This window comes from Mizuhopecten yessoensis, unplaced genomic scaffold (assembly GCF_002113885.1).
Source record: "Mizuhopecten yessoensis strain PY_sf001 unplaced genomic scaffold, ASM211388v2 scaffold716359, whole genome shotgun sequence".
Lineage (NCBI taxonomy): Eukaryota > Metazoa > Mollusca > Bivalvia > Pectinida > Pectinidae > Mizuhopecten > Mizuhopecten yessoensis.
In genome coordinates, this window is record NW_018480077.1 from 2,094,906 (window position 1) to 2,115,627 (window position 20,722).

At 35.3% G+C, this 20,722-nt stretch overlaps 2 protein-coding genes across 4 annotated transcripts in view; one reads left to right on the forward strand and one right to left on the reverse strand.

Moving 5' to 3' along the window:
- Nucleotides 1-10,052, reverse strand: part of LOC110443741 (importin-4-like) — a 26,031-nt gene extending 15,979 nt beyond the window's left edge. The window contains exons 1-12 of one of the 2 annotated variants that reach the window (XM_021488125.1): nt 9,947-10,052; nt 7,772-7,858; nt 7,223-7,308; nt 6,677-6,718; nt 6,149-6,281; nt 5,693-5,829; nt 4,910-4,952; nt 4,387-4,404; nt 3,264-3,329; nt 1,523-1,624; nt 716-799; nt 335-478 (exon numbers count right to left, since the gene is read on the reverse strand). In XM_021488125.1, the coding sequence (XP_021343800.1) occupies nt 335-478; nt 716-799; nt 1,523-1,624; nt 3,264-3,329; nt 4,387-4,404; nt 4,910-4,952; nt 5,693-5,829; nt 6,149-6,281; nt 6,677-6,718; nt 7,223-7,308; nt 7,772-7,858; nt 9,947-10,012 (1,008 nt within the window). In that variant the 5' untranslated portion in view covers nt 10,013-10,052. The remainder of the gene's footprint in view (nt 1-334; nt 479-715; nt 800-1,522; nt 1,625-3,263; nt 3,330-4,386; nt 4,405-4,909; nt 4,953-5,692; nt 5,830-6,148; nt 6,282-6,676; nt 6,719-7,222; nt 7,309-7,771; nt 7,859-9,946) is intronic. The other variant, XM_021488126.1, reaches the window with a different exon arrangement.
- On the forward strand, nt 9,995-19,474 carry LOC110443742 (gamma-soluble NSF attachment protein-like). 2 transcript variants are annotated; one of them, XM_021488128.1, is made up of 11 exons: nt 9,995-10,072; nt 10,288-10,369; nt 11,715-11,782; nt 13,003-13,087; nt 13,996-14,013; nt 15,263-15,403; nt 15,832-15,898; nt 17,132-17,202; nt 17,695-17,853; nt 18,294-18,423; nt 18,638-19,474. In XM_021488128.1, the coding sequence occupies exons 2-11, from the start codon at nt 10,302-10,304 to the stop codon at nt 18,788-18,790; spliced, it is 960 nt and encodes a 319-aa protein (XP_021343803.1). In that variant the 5' UTR covers nt 9,995-10,072; nt 10,288-10,301; the 3' UTR covers nt 18,791-19,474. The 2 variants fall into 2 exon arrangements, with proteins under 2 accessions (XP_021343803.1, XP_021343802.1); XM_021488127.1 differs by lacking the exon at nt 9,995-10,072 and having other exon boundaries at nt 10,261-10,369.
- Nucleotides 19,475-20,722: the final 1,248 nt, after the last annotated feature.

Below are 20,722 nucleotides of genomic sequence, written 5' to 3' on the forward strand. Positions count from 1 at the left end.
ATGTGTTTAAACCTACACAATCTTAGAGAGCAGTCACTAGCATTCATGACTAGTGCAGTGTTGTTAACAAAAGCTGGCACTTGGCAATTAGTTGATAGGTACTTTGTCATATGTGACCAGCTACTTTTCTGTTATCAGCTGGGATTCTTATAATATCACCGTAAAATGTCTCCTATATTTTCTATAATACCCCCCTCCCAAACTCAAAACATCGCAATGCTTGATATTCTCATATTTACCAGGTTCAAAAACACAATTTTAACCCTTACTACTGAGGCTTTTTGCAGTATATTCATATGAGGATGGTTAAGAGGCCTGTTTTCACCACACTCACCTGAGGACCGTACACCGAGGGCTTCTGTGCCTCTACTTCATCTATTATTTCATCTTCATCTTCTTCGTCATCTTCTGACCCAGCGCACATCACAGGGAAAATCACATTCAACACTGGATTTACCAACTTCTGTTTCAGGAAAGCCTAGTAGAAAAGTAAACCCATTCCTGATGACATGGTTGTAACAGCCACATGATACAATAACCAGTCCCAAAAAATATTTGTAATAATTTTATCTTCTTTTAAACAGCATAGGTATAAATTCAAGCATGACCTTCCCTTATTGTTCAGAAATGACAGGTGTTTATATCAGCCAATGGTGTCTACATCTAACATAGGCTAGGCGTGCGTTGAACACACGAAATACTCGGGCAAGCTTACCTTCTTCTTGAGCTTGACGAATGATGCTATGAATGACATGGCCTTGACTCGCACGCTGTCGCCCAGAGTAGCTGTCCCAGCAACCTGAAGTGTGATAATTTTGCAGAATATCATGCCTCTAATATTATATATCTAGTGTAGAACAAGAATAGTCAAATCTGTGTAATAAATCACATCTAAAAGAGACGTTCTATGTTGAGAGATTACTTTATATATCCTCCATTGCAATTATTTTTATGGTAACTAAACCCATGTTAGGGGACCGCCTGCAACAAGACACCACTTTACAAACTTTTCAAGGATGGTCCCTGAAAACAGATTTGGCTGTAAAATGTGTTTGAAATGTCACTACCAGATATATTCTAAACGACATATATCATGCCTACAAAAAATGGTATAACAGCAATATTTTTATACTGATATTTATTTTCAAGAAAGCAAAATGATGAGCAAAGCCGGGTAAATGTTCAGTTGCTATACTGCTATTGTTTACAGAAATGAAATAAAATATGTTTACATTGACATACAAGTGGATTTACTACTGTAACAGACAAGTAGATGCCTTAAAGTATAGAATTTGAGTGTACTTCGTCCAAAAACAAACTACTCTATTTATCCGGGAATAAGCCCATGTCTGGTAATAATGCATACAAACAAATGATATTTTATTATTTTGTTATAAACCCGTTCCCCTATTTTGAGTGAGAAATTATGTGTTGGCCCACCTGGGCTTATTACAGGATATATACAGTAGTTCCATGGCCAAAATATTTCCAGAGATCTGTATTTTGATTACGGTGTACTCACCTCTAGACAGAAGTCCACCACTGTTTTCATGTACGGCACAATGATGTTGACTTCACACTCCAGCATCTCATCAAACACCTCCAACATTTCACAGGCTTTCTCCTGCAAACACAACAGATCCAACATCAAACTCGCCAACCTTTTGAAGAGTCGTCATGCTCAAATTAATATATACCCTTAGGGCTGTTTCAGAAATAAGATTCTGGGAGGGGTGGAAGGCACTTTCTTTTCAGAGACCCGAGCACCAATCAAATATCAAAAGTGACTTAATATTTGATTGGTGCACAGATCTGGGTTTAAACCCACCACACACAATATACAGGTGTCTCCTACCTCCCCATACAATTAATTTTGGAATATTCTTTTAATTGGTAAAATATGACACTTTAGAATGACATCTTTTGAGTTGTTTGATGAGATGAAATCATTAGATCTTAGAAAACAGGAACAGTTTAGGAAGTTTACTGGTTAAAAATGTTCATTTTTAGGGTCCAAAATTCGGAGTCTCCTACCAAAATAAGGAGAGTTGGTAAGTATGCGTGCTCTTTCGACTATACTACTCTACTTTGAACTTAAGGGCATTCTAGATGTAAGTAGAGATGGGCACAGGGAGACAATTACAGTTGATAATATGGGTGGTGACATGATATCTAAAATTATAATTGTAAACATCTGTATAGTGCACTCTCGAGAACAACTTGTGGATGGTGTGGGGTCAAACCCATTCTCCAGAGGCTGCTTGTGATTGTCTGAACAAAAATGGGTACATTATGAAATGAAACCAAAAATATTGACCCCTCCAAAATAAGGGAGTTGAAATAACTATTTTAGATTTTAAGTAAGGCAAGTAATAAAGTATTTTTATTCCTACTTATTTTGTGAAGCTGGTTGATGTTGAGAACACTCCCACCGACCATGTCTTATATCAGATTGTGTAACTCACCTCATCCTGTGGTATAGTTAATGTTGAGAACACTCCCACCGACCATGTCTTATATCAGATTGTATAACTCACCTCATCCTGTGGTATAGTTAATGTTGAGAACACTCCCACCGACCATGTCTTATATCAGATTGTGTAACTCACCTCATCCTGTGGTATAGTTAATGTTGAGAACACTCCCACCGACCATGTCTTATATCAGATTGTATAACTCACCTCATCCTGTGGTATAGTTAATGTTGAGAACACTCCCACCGACCATGTCTTATATCAGATTGTGTAACTCACCTCATCCTGTGGTATAATAAGTTTGGTAACTCACCTCATCCTGTGGTATAATAAGTTTGGTAACTTACCTCATCCTGTAGTATAATAAGTTTGGTAACTCACCTCATCCTGTGGTATAATAAGTTTGGTAACTCACTTCATCCTGTGGTATAATAAGTTTGGTAACTCACCTCATCCTGTGGTATAATAAGTTTGGTAACTCACCTCATCCTGTGGTATAATAAGTTTGGTAACTCACCTCATCCTGTGGTATAATAAGTTTGGTAACTCACCTCATCCTGTGGTATAATAAGTTTGGTAACTCACCTCATCCTGTGGTATAATAAGTTTGGTAACTCACCTCATCCTGTGGTATAATAAGTTTGGTAACTCACCTCATCCTGTGGTATAATAAGTTTGGTAACTCACCTCATCCTGTGGTATAATAAGTTTGGTAACTCACCTCATCCTGTGGTATAATAAGTTTGGTAACTCACCTCATCCTGTGGTATAATAAGTTTGGTAACTCACCTCATCCTGTGGTATAATAAGTTTGGCAAACTCCAAAATTCTTGGAATCATTCCCTGAACGTACTTCTGTAAAAAGAAAACAAGTCTTATTTTAATTTCATGATACATGTACTATTATGAGTTACTATGAACTTCTATCAGCTAGCTATATCCTCAGCTAGCTATATCCTCAGCTAGCTATATCCAACAAAGAAACACTGCAGCCAAGAATTCTGATATTTACCTGGTACACAACCAAAAGTTAATTAAGCTATTCCTGCTAGAAAGTTGATGTTTTTATATTTTACCGTATTTGACCGCAAATAAGCCCCCTAGCTCTAGCAAATAAGCGTATTAGCCCCCTCCCCACTTTTGCCAATGTCCTGGGAACAGGGTGGGTGCCTGCAATTAAGCCCCCTCCCTGATTTTGTCTCCATCTCAAAAAAAATGTATTTCAATTTTTGTCTCTGACATGAGCAATTTAGCTAAATGGACGTAAAACAACATAAACCCAAGTTAAAATACTACAAATAACTATGTTTCTGAATTAGGCACAATAGTAATGTAATGGAAATGTAAATACCTAGTAGTGTTAAGTTTTTTTGTTTAACAATGAAAATAATCATCTGTCCTGCCAGTAAAGAAGTATATTATTAACATGGCTCCATCAATTGTCTATGGAAAATGTGAAATGCTATGATATAATATCTATAGTGATAGTTATAGCTACAATCTAAACATATACATGACACTGCAAACTGACTTCAATTTAAAAGTGCATATCACTAAACTAACTTAAACTCATAATTCTGTAGGCTTATCTGATAACTTTTTATTAACCCGTTCACCTTTATGTAACTTTAGTAGATTCTACCACGTATGGATGAATCCATTTATGGTCTACAGTGGTGAAAGGGTTAAGCTTAAATTTGAAACAACATTCTATTAGCCAAAAAAGACAATCCTAATCTGTAACAATCATGCTTCATTATAACGAAACAAAAAAGGTTTGTAAAAATGTTTGAAAGTTTGTATTAGTGATTTTACTAAAATGCAAAGAAATTAAAAAACGTTTATAAGAATCAACAACAACGAGAATGAAATTAACAGTGAAGATATGAACAAAACATCTTGTTTTATATACTCTGTCAATGCTGCACAGCTGCAAGAAAAGATTATTTATCAAACACTCCATCACTCCTATTTTTGCCACCATGCAAATACATTTACATTCTCACATTTTACAGTAGAATCATACAAAATCCGAGTCACTTTTCCCATTAAATGCTGAGGACAATAAATTACAAAAGTAAACTTACACGTTAGTCGTCTAGCTCTAAACTTTATGGTATGATGTATAAAATCTGACATTATCTGCAGGTGTTTGATTATGAAGCCACATGATCTGTAGCATACCATGTGACTAGCATGTGATCAGTGCAGCAGAAGTCAACAAGATGCTTCAAATCAATGTTGTATGACTTAGTGATTAGCCATATAGATTATGTTTTAAGACTACCTAGCTACCCAGCGGTATGTGGAACTTGTCTGCATGAATAGTATAGTAAGTAATATTGTAAATAATTATAATTTCCCTTTTCTACAGAAATAAAATTAAAACTTTTAGACATAGACATATATGGCACACTTTGTAATATGTATCTTACCTTCTCATCTTCTCCAATAAAGAAGATCAACTCTGTGATTGTTCTGCAAGTAAAATATGCATACAAAATGACCCAGGCAAACAATCAGAAAGTTTCAGGGCTTTCAGTTGACCCTTGACATTTAGCAATTTCAGAAGTCAACTAGAATTTTACCTGAATTTTGGACAGTCAAAACATATGTGAAACAGAACTGTCTTTTAAAACCAAAAATTCAAAGATCATTTCAGTCTTGGTTAACACTAAAATAAAAACAACATCAGATACAGAAAGAGTCATCTGTCCTTCTCATTCAGGGTTGAATTGTACAGCTGATTTTTTCATTCTGTGACATGAATCTGTGTGGCGGTACGTAGGTGATGGTGTAGTCGTGAGTAGGATTATGGGATGTGGAGACTCGGTTTACTGTCAGTCATAAAATTTAGAATTTACACGCCATAGACAAAAAGTCAGCAAAATATCAATTTTTTTATAGACCTACGGAAAGTCTGATAGACAAGTCCATAACCAACCATTTTTTACCGATATATTTAGTGTTGGTAAAATGAAATATCTGTAATAATTAAAGTTAAACAGTTTAATAGAACACTTTTTGCTAGTTCTACTATATTCATCATTAAATCATACCCATTATAAGGAATAACGTCAAAGACAACTTGGTCATGGTGATTGTCTATTGGTCTACTGGAGAGTTTGAACACTGGACTGCTTTTAATGTGAAAGGATTTTGAATGGCCAGTAGTACCTGACAGAGTAGTAAGGGACATGAATCTGTGAGACAGTTACCTGATAGAGTAGTACGGTACAAGTAGACTCTCGGCATCATTGACCACTACTGACAGCATCTGTAGCAGACTTGCCAGATGAGGCTTCAGTTGTTCTCCTGCCCCGGCTGCCACCGAGTGAAGCACAAACACACCAGTCTGTTGAAGACGTACAACTGTTTATTCTAACATGGCAAAGTAACGAGCAAGTAACAAAGGAAGTCACATATGGGACCACATCTATATTCTTCATAGACTAGTTTCCCTTTAAAAGTAAAAAATAATTACGTTCTGGTACCATAATACATGGCATCATTATAGACTTTACATTGACTTCTAGAACTTTTGTGTAGCATTACATGCATTCTAAAGTATAATCAAAGTTATGAATAAATCCAACTAATATTATTAGAGATTACTGAGAAATAAGGGCAACAAAGTATTCTTCGTCGACTTTATTATAAAATGTAACAATGACCTCTCTCTCCAAAAGTGTTTGACTTTTGCACGAGACCCCCAGAAACTGTAGCAGTTGTGGCCAGCTGTTGGTTGGAAGGTCATGCTTGGCTACCACGGCAATCACCTGGGAGATGGAGTTCCTCACACTCTTCCTGTGATAACATCATGATTTAAAACTTTAATGAAATGATATTTCAAAGCATAAACAAATAGAAACAAAGTGAGATGTCAAGTGTGACCTATTACCTTGACTTTTAATCAACAAAATCTAATCAGATTTAAAACAATATGTTACTATTTGATTATGTAAATGTTAATCTAAATCTGTTGAAATTCAGTAGCCTGAGGAATTGAACTTTTTTTATTTCAGAAGCAGTGAAGTGTGACTCTCAGTTTATTATTTCATTTCACCTTTACACATTACCAATTTTTCTCTTTTGCTGCTGCAAACTGCTGGTTGCCATGCCAACTCAATAAGACATCACTTTGAGCCCTGCTCAACATAAACTGTGCAATGTATTGCTAAAAATGTAGTAAAAATACTTACTCCGGTTCTTGTACAAGTATCTGTAAGATGTTATCTCTGATACTGGAAGAGAAGGAAATGTTAACCTTGATTTAGCACAGCATGAAACGGAGTTTCCAGAGATATAATGATGACATACTGAGGTTTAAGTCCTCTAATTACTGGTATATTCACTACTTTAAAAGTAATTAACTACAACAAAATGCTGTTGCAGTTTCTCTGACAGCGAAAAATGGTCCAGCAAAAATGTTTGAGTAAGGATATATCCACTACCCTATTAACACATGTTAATGGCACTTATCCAATGTAAATTAATCAAAAGTGAAAATGATATCTAAGAAAACAGTTCTAGGTCAACTGATGATATGACTTACTTATCATTATAATTGTCAGGTCGTTGCTTTTGTACATTAAATATTTTTCATTCTTTACAGGACAATCTCCCTCCATATATATTGCCCTTTTCAGAAAAAGGGTGGTTTCTCCTAATACCAAGGTCAATCACTGGTATTGACAAATTTTACTTCACAATAACTAACATTTTTTTTTAAATTTTGACAAACATACTTAGCAATGATATTTTCTGGCAGAGCACGATACTGTCTCCCTTTCTGGATTTTTCTTCTCAAAAGAACCGCTGCAAATTGGCGAACCTACAGGGAAGATTAATTGACCTCAATGATATTAGTACATGTACCAACATAATAGATCATAATGCTCATATTACCACACATTCTTACTTACTTTGATAATTATTTTTACAGACAAAATTAGAACTAACACATTTTGTAAAGAATTTTTGACACAAAATAAAAAAATTTGCTGAAGTTGAAGATCTATTCAAGTCCGTCATCAAAAATCATGTACACCTTTTCAATGCATTTTCTGTTTTCAAGGATTTTTCAAGACAACCTTGTAAATCCAAGAACTGTTCAGGTCTGTAAATACCAAGTTCATCTCAAGAGATTACAACAGTATTCTGGAAATAGGGGTCTCACCAAATTTTTACTTGATGAACTTCAAGAACATAGAAGTGTTCAATTGTGAACCTACCCCCCTGCATTGTATACATGACCCTGTTAACTTAATTAGCTCAAATGAATAAGAAGGATTTACCTGAGGCACTTGTGAAGATCCTAGGACCTGACAGAGACCAGGGACAATGTTGGGGTCCTTAAACAATTCTTTCAGCTGCTGTGTTGCCTAAACAGTAAAATGATAGTTAGTTTCATAAATTCATATTTCGAAACATTTCATAACATAATAAAACACGTTTATTGTGGACTTCAAGAAAATTTGGAAGTAGTCAGGCTTTCGCTTATAATCTGATTTAAAACATAAATACTTGTAGGTACCTTCTATAAGTTTAACATTTACAAACTGTTGTTGATACAAACTTCAGAAAAAACACCAGTGGTTTACACGTTCACCTGTAACAATAGATTATTTTAACCTGATAATCTTTTCCTGAAGTGTAGGTCGATCCCACATTTGAATTTGAGACCTTTATAATACAATTGAAATAATGTTTAAGTTTAAATGTAATAAAGTTATTGTCTCTTGTTGATCTGTGTCATAGTTGTACCGTGCAATTTATATTTTTAACAACAGTGTTTAATTTCAATAGAATCAATTATAACTTTGGATGGGAGGAACGAGCTATACCCTTAAACAAGAATGGATGTAGCAATCTTCCCATAAGTTTTAAATTTTAAATTTTGGGGTATATTTAATGAATTTTCAAGATCCTTTACTTTACACGTCTTCTCACCCTCTGAGGGTACATTTGGGGGGGGGGGGGGGGTTAAAATTTAGGGGATTGGAGATTGAGGTTTGGTTTGGTTTGGTATTGTTGAACGTGCTATCAACAGCTATGGTCATTTATATAGGAGTAAACATACATCAATAGAAGGTATTTTCTCTAATATAACATATTTCATAATCCTTTTATATATTCTGACATTTGGAGGATCCTAGCTGTTATCATACATATAGCACGAGTTTCCTTTGGCCCTTACACCAGACATTTTGACAGATAGATGTCTGGTGTGGGGCCAGAGCGCACTGCTATATGAAAACGTGGAATTCTCCGACAACGTTTGGTATCGGAGAGTTATAAAGTGCTGACAACAAACTAGTTTATTAGAAACTACCATTTTTACAGACTCTGGTATTTTAAAAAACATCTAAAGAAAATGTCGCAGAATGCGTTAACAAAATTGGATGCAAAACTGCGACGCATCATATATTTGAGACTAGAAGGCTTTTCGGGATCTGCCTTGGTGAACACCGGAAAGATACAGAAACCCAAGAAGGTAGGAAATTCACCAGATCAGATAGGAAGCAGTCTGAGTCCCAGATAAATAAATCGGCAATCACAGACCATGCCACACAGAAAAACCATGTGATTGACTGGGATTATAAACTCCAAAGTATTGGACAGAGAGAGCAATCTGTTCAAGCGGCAGATAAAGGAAGCCATCTGGATACGCCGCTGTGGGCCAGTTCTAAATCGAGACGAGAGGCTCAAAGATTTTCACATATCTATGACCAAGTATTAAACAAAGAGTAGCTGAATCAAGTCATTTCGGTACATATATAACAACTATTGTACATATGCTGACAGCGTAGCCGAAATTGACATCAATTTTGTGGACATGCAACTTGTACACATTTTACACCTTTGAGTGAATAAGCTTCACTGGTCATTAGTCTGATGAATGTGACAGTGTACATATCGTACTAGTCATCGAAACGTCACATAGAAATTTTTATTGGTTGTGTAAAAAAGAACTTTTCATAATATCATACATATAGTCAGTCACTTTCTAGCTTTACACTAGATGAAATTCCCTTTTATCCAAATTAAAAAAGGAAAGTGTATAATTACAATTGACTTCCATAATCTTAAGTCTGACAATGAGAGATATCAAACCATCCCCCACATTTATTTCCACTTTTGCTCTAAAATTTCTAGTCGTATCAGCTGACAAATGTCCCTAGCATGGAATCAAATATATATATATATATTAAATCATGAAGATATCCATATACACAGTCATACTCTAATACAAGTATATCCACTCAGAGTAAATTAGATGTCGACAAAACTATTAAACTTTTTAATTTAGAACCATAATTTCCCGCGTTTTTATCATGATCGGCATACCATCGACACGTGGGGACGATGCGTCATAACATTTAAAATAAAACATGACAAGTTTACACCGATCAAGACATATACAAATATTAAGTTAGAATTAGATAAGAGGCAAGTCGTCTTATAATCACCAGCTGAATTGTGTTATTGTCTGGAACAAGAAGTTTCCCGAGTGTTTCTTCCAAGTTGGAGGCCATTTTCGTGTTTCGCTTTTTGTGGTTTCAAGAATAGGAGAGTTCGGTTAGAGTCTGTTTTCAGTAAGTATTGTAATGTAGTTTTTGCGTTTCATGATTTCACAATAAGGCTAAATTTAAATTCAATACATAATATTTGAAACTGTCTTTATATTTATTTATTCTAAAGTAGCTATACATATTTGTATGTGTCCTGACTCTTGCGTCTATCACATGACTGTACATTTCTGAAATAGGATATAGATCTAAATTAATTGGTCATGTTGATGTTTTTGCAGACTGACAGCTAGAGATGGCGAGTGACATGAAGCAGCGTAAAGCAGCCGAGGCTGAGGACCACATTCGTCAGGCAGAGAAATGGTATACAGCAGGGACAATTCCAATCTCTTGGAAAATATAGGCGAAAATGATCCAATGTTTGCACAAATGTCACATCAAAATATAGACTTGCTCTGACTGAGGGGGATGTCCTGTTCATAACTCATCCTCACAAGTCGGAGGTTAAAATGCCTCATTATTCAGACACATTTGTGTAGAGTGGTGTACGTGTAAGTCACAAGTTCTATTTTAACAGATAACAGTCTGCTTATAGAATATATATAACATTGGAAAACGTTAAAGTCGACTAAATGTCAGGTTTGCCCCTACCTCTTTCTTTTTATATTAAATGTAATGACATTCTTTTGAGAACAAAATCTATCTGTAAGGCTGTGTAAGATAACACTACATACATGTATACTTCACAATTATTTAGTTCCAAGTTCAACACATAACCACAAGTAGTCAGATATATGTGTGTTTCCCATATATCCAGATCATTTAAATGGACTGCATGATCAGGAATAGAATGTGATTTTAGAGTAGCATTTATTGCCTTCACAGTAGCAGATTCAAAGGGTTTTCCATGGCATCAGAATCCCAATCCCACCAGCACAGAAATTATTTCAAAAAGATGTGTTTCCCAGTTTTCACATTCGATATTTGGAACATCAATTTATATTGTATAGGAAAAATTCTGACTAGATGCAGATCGATATCAAATGAATTTAAACATCATTTAAAATGTTCCAATGACAAGTTTCTACAATGACATTAATGACTAGTGATAATCGAGCTGTATATATTCATTCAAGTTAACAAGATTCACACAATACAAGCCATGATACATGTGGTAAGCAGCCATTGGATATGGTAAAAATAGTACTATAATTATTTTAAAATGCATATACCTGCTGATAATGAGACTTTTATGAAATTTTGACCCTTTGTCATCACTAATACAGTTGTGTGCTACGTAGACTGCATTGGTGTATTTTTTATTTTTACCATTTCCGAGGGAAGAGGCAATATTAGTAAATAAAAAGCATTTGACCCACAGTTTTTTAAGTTTAATTTTGAAATCAGCACTTTAAAATACATCTTATCTTTTTTTAATGGTAACCCAGGGGGAAAATTCCAAATGGGGTACTTTTTAGGTATACCTTAATAGTAGTACCTTGGTCAAAAGGTATATTTAAGGTACTAGCCGCAAATAAGTGAGTGAGTGATTGTTAGGTACATAATAGGTAACCTGACAATGCAAGTTAACAATATCCTAATTAAGTACCTCATTTTTGCCTGGGAAATTTTGTGTGTGATTCAGTAATTATCATAGCCATTTTGAAGCTTAAGATCACAACACTGATAGTATTAATTTTTCTTTCAGCATGAAAACATCTTTCTTTAAGTGGAGGCCAGACTTGGATGGTGCTGCATCTGAATACAACAAAGCAGGTACCTTATGTTTTTGTAGTTTAGTTGAAAAATCTAACATTAAATTAATGTGATCATTACCTTTTATTTTACCTTTTAGTACTCAAAAGATACTTGTATATATATATATATATCTTAAATGTGTCATATTTCTTTTGATGATAACGATCAAGAAGTGTTAAGTAATAGGATTGTGTCGCCATTTCTCAGTAGAATTTCTTCAAATTTTGTAGTTATATTACTTTGAAGAAAAAAAAAAATTCTGCCAAAAAAAAAAAATATGTTGTCAGAATTTTAAGGATTTTAAATGGAAATTTATGTAAAAAAGAGTGAAATAATGTCAATAAAAATTGAAAGTGACATAGATTAGTATCGCATTAATGTATATCAATTTCATAAATGCTGAAATTGTGTAAAATTAATTATCTATAAAAGAATAAAAATTGACATTTTATAATAAAACCATTTGCATGTAAGAGTTATCGTTCTTGAAAAACTTCACAGTAGTGAAATAGGTAGCTGGTTTCCTGAAGTACAGAAAAATGGACACTTGTGACTCATTGATTAAAAAACAACTGAATTAATGTCTGGATTGCTTTGAAATACTTTAATATTGAAAGAACACACTGTTCTGTCAATAAACAACATACAATATTCATCACTTTAATATTAAACATTAGAATATGCGAAAATTGTGATACTGTCTCCCTACATTGGGTTTTCAACTAGGGATGTACTTCCTATTTCCGCTTAGCAATACACTCCCATGACTTAATATGCATACAGTATAGGATGGATTGTGGAAGGGAAACAACTCTGCTATGCCTATAGCTACATTCTGTATAAATCTGGTTTGCCATTATCTCCCTTTGTGGGACCCTATTATGGAGAATAAGAAAGACAATAAATATGGATTGAATTGCTGTATAAAGGATTTTAATTCATGAAATGAACAACAACAGAAATTACCACATTTCTATAATACATTTGTATATGCTAGCTAGATCAGGTGATTGAGATACTTGTATATTCGTGTACTTCAATTCGGATTTTGAATTTCAGCTTTCCATGCCAATGACCACAAATATATACTGGTAAGCTTGAAATATAAGTGGTTTTCAGTATTCACAAATCCATATCTTTTATACCAGTACATGGATACTTTTTAAATAAATTGACATAACTGAAAAGTTAAATTCAACATCGACTTTAATCCTTGTGTTATACTTGTTCTTTTCCAGCAACATGCTACAGAAATGCAAAGTGTTTAAAGGAGGCAAAAGAAGCTTGTATCAAAGCTGCAGAAGTGCAGCTGCAAATGAATGCGTATCCTTTACACCAATCCACCATCGTTTACTTTCAAGATTTTATTCGGGCCCCGCATCAGAGATGAGGGTGCCTTATAGTCATCACTGTTTCTATCTTAAATTTCTGTCTGTCCTTCCACATTTTCATTTCTGGAGAATATCTCAGAATCAAAAAGACTAACTGAAATTTGACATGATGATTGATCCACAGTGATAAATAGATTCTAGACCATAGGGAGTGCAGCTCTTATCTCAGATTCCTAAAAAACGAATGTTTTGGAAATTATACATGGTGAGGGGGCTTAAAAAAGGTTCTAAGGTTAAGGTCACTAAAAATTACCATAAGGATACGGTGGGCTCTTGTATTGCCAACTTGTCAGTGTTGTAGTCTCCCCAGGTTCTTTTTTCACCTTTGGTCCCTCCATGATATCAATATATCTAGACTAGACCTATGGTCCTTATTGCAACAAAACTACACCTATACTGGTTCTTACATATTGTCAATGTGAGGCCTAGAATCCTTATACACCAACGTATGCAGTCCAATCCAATTCTATGGTTTAATAAGTTAGACCTAGTTGCTCCTTACAAGATGTCAATATATATATGGTCTTGCTTGTGTCATGGCTAGACATATTGGCCTTAAAAACTTGAAAGGCAAATGCAAGCCTGTGGTCATTGGGTAATGTCTAGTCTGTACGTAGTACCAGAGCGAGGCCTGTGGTCCATACACACTGTCAAAACCAGGCTTATATGTCTTCATGTCGAGGTAAACTTTACATATAATTCCAAAGCTACATTTGTATAGGTCTACATAAGTCCTTATTTTCCACAAGAGAGTGAAAATAACCCAATGAATACAATATTTACTTTTGTATGTTGGTCATGTGTTGTCACAGTTACTTATCTTCTTTAACATTCCTTCAGACCATTCCATGCGGCAAAGTAAGTACAGATGTGAAATTTTTATCTTTTATTTCACTATTTTTTCATGTTTCAAGAAAGCTTTAGAGGGGCATACATGTACTGCACCTACATGGTACTCCAGTTTTGATTAAATTATCAGAAGGAAGTATAACTATTAAATTTTCATTAAAATATAATTTTCCTGTTGTGAGATAGATAGCCTTGTAAACCAAGAGTTGAGATGAGGGGATTCCCAAATCGTAACATCAACTATGCATTAACATCACACAGACAATGCACATGTAATGTCTGCATTTATATAACAAGGTCAAGGTCGACAGGGTATTAGAATAGAGTCATTCACTTCATTTAAGATGAGATGAAGGGATCTCAACCTTCAGAGAAAGATGCTCAAGTTGCCAAACACAAGCCTTGTGTTTGTGTTTGGCAACTAAATAATCCTCTTGGGTTGGGATTAATAGAATCTGTCCTTTGGGGTGAGATAGGGGAATCTCAACCCAAGGGGAAGATTCTTAAGTGCTTTGCTGAGTGTTTGGCAACTTAAGAATCTTTCCCCAAGGGTTGAGATTCCCGATCACCTCAAGGGGGTGAATGATTCTTTTTCTCTTACCCTGTTCCCAATCACCTCAAGGGGATGAATGATTCTTTTTCTCTTACCCTGTTCGCCCAATGTGTATCATACACATAATGAAATGTTAAAATTCAAGGTTGACGTGACGTTAATATATTGTTGACATGACATCATTTGTTATGAATAGGGGAATCCCCCCTAGGGTTGAGACGAGGATAACTCACTTCAGTAAAAGTGTGGATACACTTGTCCAGGGTAAGAGAAACACTATCTCACCTCATGGAGGTGAATGATTCTAACAATCAATACCAATTTAATAATGAATAAACATGCTTGGTAGGTCTGGTAAGTGTTTACTCTGCAATTTTCTTACTGCCATGGACAACTTCCTGTTAAACACTGAGTAATGAAAATGACCAATGCTTCCCAGAGGAAGTACTGTTAAATAGAAAATTCTAGATACATTCAGAATGCTGCATTTCCAGGTCATGCAGGTCTACAGGATACAAAAAGTGTTGGATATAACCTCAAGTTCTGTGTCTGACCTGCATAAGGGCATGATATGGGAGAGTGACATGTCAGCTTCAGCATAAGTGGACACTGTCCCCATTTGTTCTTAGCTAATGCAAAAATGTCAAACCTGGAATTAACAAAATTGGACATTAAATAATGACTGAATACTTGCATATGTTGCAGGTCGTATGAGCAGGCTGGTCTTATCAGTAAGGAGAACAACATGATAGAAGACTGCATTAATTTGTTGGAGTATGCTGCCAAACTGTTTCAGGAGGATGGTTCTCCAGACACAGCGGCTCTTGTACTGGACAGGGCTGCAAAGTAAGTAATCACCCCAGCACCATTAGGGCGTTAGCTTGGTGATCCGTGTCTTGAATTGACAGATAAATAGATATAGAAACTGCAAAGAGTTAACTTATCTACCCAATTACACTGCCTGTGACTCATTTCAACAGCAACTTCCATGCTTCTGCACCCTTAAATGATATTTGATACTTTACAAGATATGTGATCTTTGTTAGATATCTGACGTCAAAAAAAGTAATAGTATTATCTTGTCATCTATAACTGTGCAGTGTTAGTGTTTGTATTTTGTGTACTATGTTGAAGTTAATATTCCAGTAATATTTCATAAACAGTAATTACATATCTTTTAGGAACTCTTTTTAGAAAGAAATTACATGTAAGGTGACATAGCATATACCTTAAAGCTTTGATAACTGAAAGATTGTACTGTACTATGTTTTCAGAATAGTGGAAATTTCTCACCCCTCCAAATCAGCACAGTTGTTTCAGAAAGCCTGTGATGTATCAGAGGTAGGTTAACAACTAATTTAATTCTACAGTAAACCCTTGGTATTCTGCCATTTGTGCAGTGAAATGATGATGTTTTAACTCATTCACCCCTGAAGAAACATTTGAACTCTTCCAATTCAAAGGTTGGAATAGTTCATAGTGAAATTTCAGAGGTGAATGAGTTGAAGAGGGTTTGGCTATATATTATAGGTAACATATAAAGGAGTTGTTGATGGCATGCAAGCACACCAAAAAGGGTGGTGGGGGCAGCTTGTCACCTTTTGACCACCCTTGACCAACAAATTATTCTTCCTACTGTACAAGATACAAAAGATACAAGAATTGTTATTTAACGCCGCATATTTAAAACAATAAAACATCAGCACTGTAGTGCTATTCTTGCATCAAACATTAAGTATAGTAACAATCACAAGCAGGTAATTACAAAGACTAGTCAAATGACAAACAAATATCACAGAGGCAATTTAACAAATAAAACAAAATACACAAGCAAATCAGCACATACATAATCACAGAAAGGTAGCATAATAATTTAAATTTTTAAAACTAGGTTAAGTATTGAAAACTTATATGTCACACAAGCATTTCTAATTAAGGGTTAAAGCACTATTACAATGAAATATACACATATGCTAATACAGCAAAACGATGATATTGTTTCTTTAAAATAATCATTTCATTTTTATGGAGATTCTTAATAACAGCTCTTATCCCGAGATTTTGATAAATTATCATTTGTGTGTAATACTCTATATATATATAAAAAGTTATGGAAATTCTACATAGTTCTTTACCCAAACTTTACACCCAGGGGAGAATCTCCATGCATACACCTGCCAACAAACAAGATATCATTCTTTTCTCATATAGTTGAATATCAATTAGCCAAAATTAAAAATTTGAACTGAGTTAATTTCATTTCATTGTGATGTCACAATTGTGGCAGCAGTCATATTCCGCCTTGCGTATTGCAGAGTTATCTTCTCTCGAGAGCAGGTATTGATTGTTACGTCATTGGTTTGTGTGAGAAAATTACGTCGTTTTCTTGAAAATTGATGACCTTACTCTCACAAATAAATGACGTAACAATCAATACCTGCTCTCAAGAGAAGATAACTCTGCAATAAACAAAGACGAAATAGAGATTCGCATTGGACTGCTCCTTACCTAGTAGAGATCTATCGTGCTGTACCCACAGATATTGAAGAATGGAAGCATTCATTTTCATTGCAGCTTGAAGATAAACCAAGACAATGTGCAGAGTTTATTGGAAAGTCAGCTAGGATATTGATTCATCTGCAAAAGTAAGTAAATCAGAGCAAATCTAGCTTCAATGAATCCACTGTTATCAACTACGCAGTGTAATCAGGATAACATCATCAATTTTGCACATTTGATGCATCCTTCTTGGTGGCATAGTGCATTGGGTCACCAGTACAATTTATCTTTATGGGAGGAAAGTAATCAATCACTTCTTTGTGATTTAGACAGAAATCTCGTCCCTTTGTATAAGATTTTTGAACCCTCATGCTAAACTAAAAAAATCTTACCCTTGGGTTAAGATTGCTCTGTCTGCATCACACAGAGGTGATAGCTAGGTTCTATTAATCCCCCTAAAACACTGACTGGATTGGACAAATGGATTAGTGATGGCTGTCTTGACTGTATAATTAACATTTCAGTAAGCTGAAAAGAATATAAAAACAATACCTGCACTTACTAAAATAGGACTTAAATTGTAAAGTAGTGAATAGGAAAACAAATAAATGTTTGACCTGTTACTTTTTCCTTTCCAGATATGATGAGGCACTAGTTGGGCTGAAGAAAGAAATAGACTACCTTGCCTCAGTTGAAAACTTCCCTGCAATCAGTCGGGTCCTCATTGGTGCTATATTGGTTTATTTGAAGCAAGCCGACCCAGTTGGAGCAGAACAGTTCTACAACTCTGCCCTCGGGTAACGTATAAGTTTAAAGTCTGCTCCCGACAAATGAATAATTTTCAAGTGCCAATGAGTTTATTCCATATCTGGGCATAGGTCATCTGTCCATCACTAAATTTTCTTTAAAAGACTGCTAGTTCAGGACAGCTTAAGTGATTTGCGTTTCTTCTGGTATTGAACATCTCTGAGCCAAACAGGATTCAGTAAGTACAATGTGGTGCCCGTCTGAATCTAGAAAATCTTGAAAGCTAATACAAGATATAGGGTCCCAGGGGAAAGGGACAGAATGTTAAATAAGTAAAAGGTGTGTCCCCGCTAGGGCAGACAAGCAGGGTCCAGCAGGGAAATGCTTGATATTTTCAGAGAGGCAGTCTTCCTTAATGAGATATAATCTATTGATAGTCACTGGGTGTTTGTTGATTGAGGAGGGAGCTGTATTGTTACTCTGTTGACAGGTATCCTGGGTTTGGCGACAGTGAGGAAGCAGCCCTAGTTGACGAGTTGATCCAGACGTACAGTGACGGAGATGAGGAAGGATGCCGTGCTGCTCTCGCCTCCCCCACTATTAAGTTCATGGACAATGCTGTAAGTCAAATATTCACAATAGTAATAGGCTATGAGGAAGAGTACTGCAGCTTTCTCCCAGCTGTTCGATAATCTCTCGGTGAACCAGGACTTAATTAACTCATACACAGTAATTAAAGCGATATCTCTACATCAGTAGGTGTCTTCACAGCAATAAAAGGGACAGGTTTTTTCATCAAAGTGTATTGATGTTGAATGTGTTACATTGTTTCAGTTTGCAAAACTTGCCAGAGATATGGAGATACCAGCTGGTATGGGCCGGCGAATTCCCAGAAACCAGGAGACAGCGGGACAGCCTGTGGCTCCTAGCCAGGCCTCCAGGGCACAGCTTGAGGAAGAAGACCTGGAGAATGGAGGATTGTGTTGAGGGGAAATAGCCCCATCAGTATAACAGCCAAGGGTTCTCAAAGGAAGATTATCCTAAGGGAGACAACCGTGGGAGAAGACCACAGACGGAGTGACTTGAATCATTCCACATTGCAGGGTTGTAGTTTTACACTCAGGACAGTGAAGTCAGAATGGTATTTCTGACACCCAGTAGACATCTGTGCCAGGTTAGGCTACAACTAGTCTACTGACACCGTTGATACAAACGCGATGTGATGCACTCTGAAATGGCATTTTGTGTTAGTATATCTGATTGTGAATCAAATTTACTTCTTTGCTTTCAGGATTCTTTAAAAACTACTTGTTTAATATTTAATATCAGTTTAATAAATATTTAAAATCTGATATGATTGATTGATATGGTGTTTAAAATTTTAAATACATTTAATAGTGAAATGAAATAACTAAAGATTTATTTTCTATGCAAATCATCGATCTCATTTGATAGTTCAGTATGAGTACTTCTTTATATTTCATGTTTCAGTTATCATCTGTTAGGTCTTTATTACATACCTTTAATATGTTCAGAATCACCTAAAATTTGTTCCACGATGGAACTAGCCCAAGCGATATTGATAGAGTTTATCAGGATATACATGTAGCTATTCTCATAGTTACTGGAATATATACCCAGTATATATTTATATATATATATGGGTCAAAGAAGTAATATAGACGGTAAAATCCCATATAACACTGGATCATAATGGAGGTATGTCCGTAGGATACGAATTACTTAAAATATTATATGGGGCAAAGAAGTAATTCCAACAGTTTGACAACCAAAACTTGTCCACACTGTTGGAATTACTTCTTTGCCCCATATATATATATATATATATAGATGGCTATTGAACGAGAGAGAGATCTTGATAATACAAACAATAACTTCTAACCTAGTTTATGAAACTTCTTTTAAAGTTGTCTGTGGGCAGATTAGCCCGGTGGGAGGTCACCCAGTTCTGGAATCAGACTTAGGTATGTGCAATAAACCATATTTAAACATTGTATTTGTATGAGTCTTTCAGAGTTAAGAAATGAATGGCTTCTCTAGCATCAAAATTATAGTGATTTCTCACTTAAAACAATGTTTTGATTACCTTTATACATGTAGTAATGTGAAGTGATTACGAGTTGATTGAAATGGTCTGTGTAATTATATAACTTTGATATTTCAACACTGTACAAGAACTGCTATTGTTTTGGAAAAAATTTAACTGTTGACTTAGAGGGATAACTTTAGTTTCCTGGGTAGGATAGAACTGTCGTATACTGGATAACAGAACACTTGTTGCATCCTCGGTATGGAACAACTGTTGTACCCTGGGTAAGGAACAACTGTTGTACCCTGGGTAAGGTACAACTCTGGCCCGATACTTTTCATTTTTGAGCGGGAAAAATGTTTGGCCGTCTTAGTGCTAAAGTGCTAAATAAACTCTGCACCTCGAAAGACCTGTTTGCATATCGTGATCAATCAGCCAATCTATTTCATGTGTATTTACAACATTATTTATTCAGTGTATATGTCGTTTTAGTGTTGTCCTAATATAATACACAATCTACTGCTGTCAATTATAATTTGTTTTGAAAGTGATATTGAATTTCTGATTATCATGTTAGCAATATTAGTTGCTGCACATTCATAATTGAATTGATTATAAGTTGTGAGATATTTGGGAAAGATATCAGTTAACTTTTTAACTGTACAATCTTTTGCTAATTGAGATATCAAAGAACATTTCAAATAAATGAAGGATCTTTGTAGATGGCCCTTTGAGGTCTCCAACTTTCTATGAAGAACAGGGGAGATATTTAGCTGGATTGTTTGTGACCTGGCTCTGTTAGTATACAACAGGTTGGAATGTTATTTATCAACAGTCTCACTATTGTGGACAAATCAACTTTCTTAGTA

Coding starts and splice junctions, on each gene's coding strand:
- LOC110443742 (XM_021488128.1), top strand. CDS start 10,302: ATGGCGAGTGACATGAAGCAGCGTAAAGCAGCCGAGGCTGAGGACCAC. Junction 15,899..17,131: donor AAGCCTGTGATGTATCAGAG/GTAGGTTAACAA, acceptor TTTTCATTGCAG/CTTGAAGATAAACCAAGACA. Junction 18,424..18,637: donor TTAAGTTCATGGACAATGCT/GTAAGTCAAATA, acceptor ACATTGTTTCAG/TTTGCAAAACTTGCCAGAGA.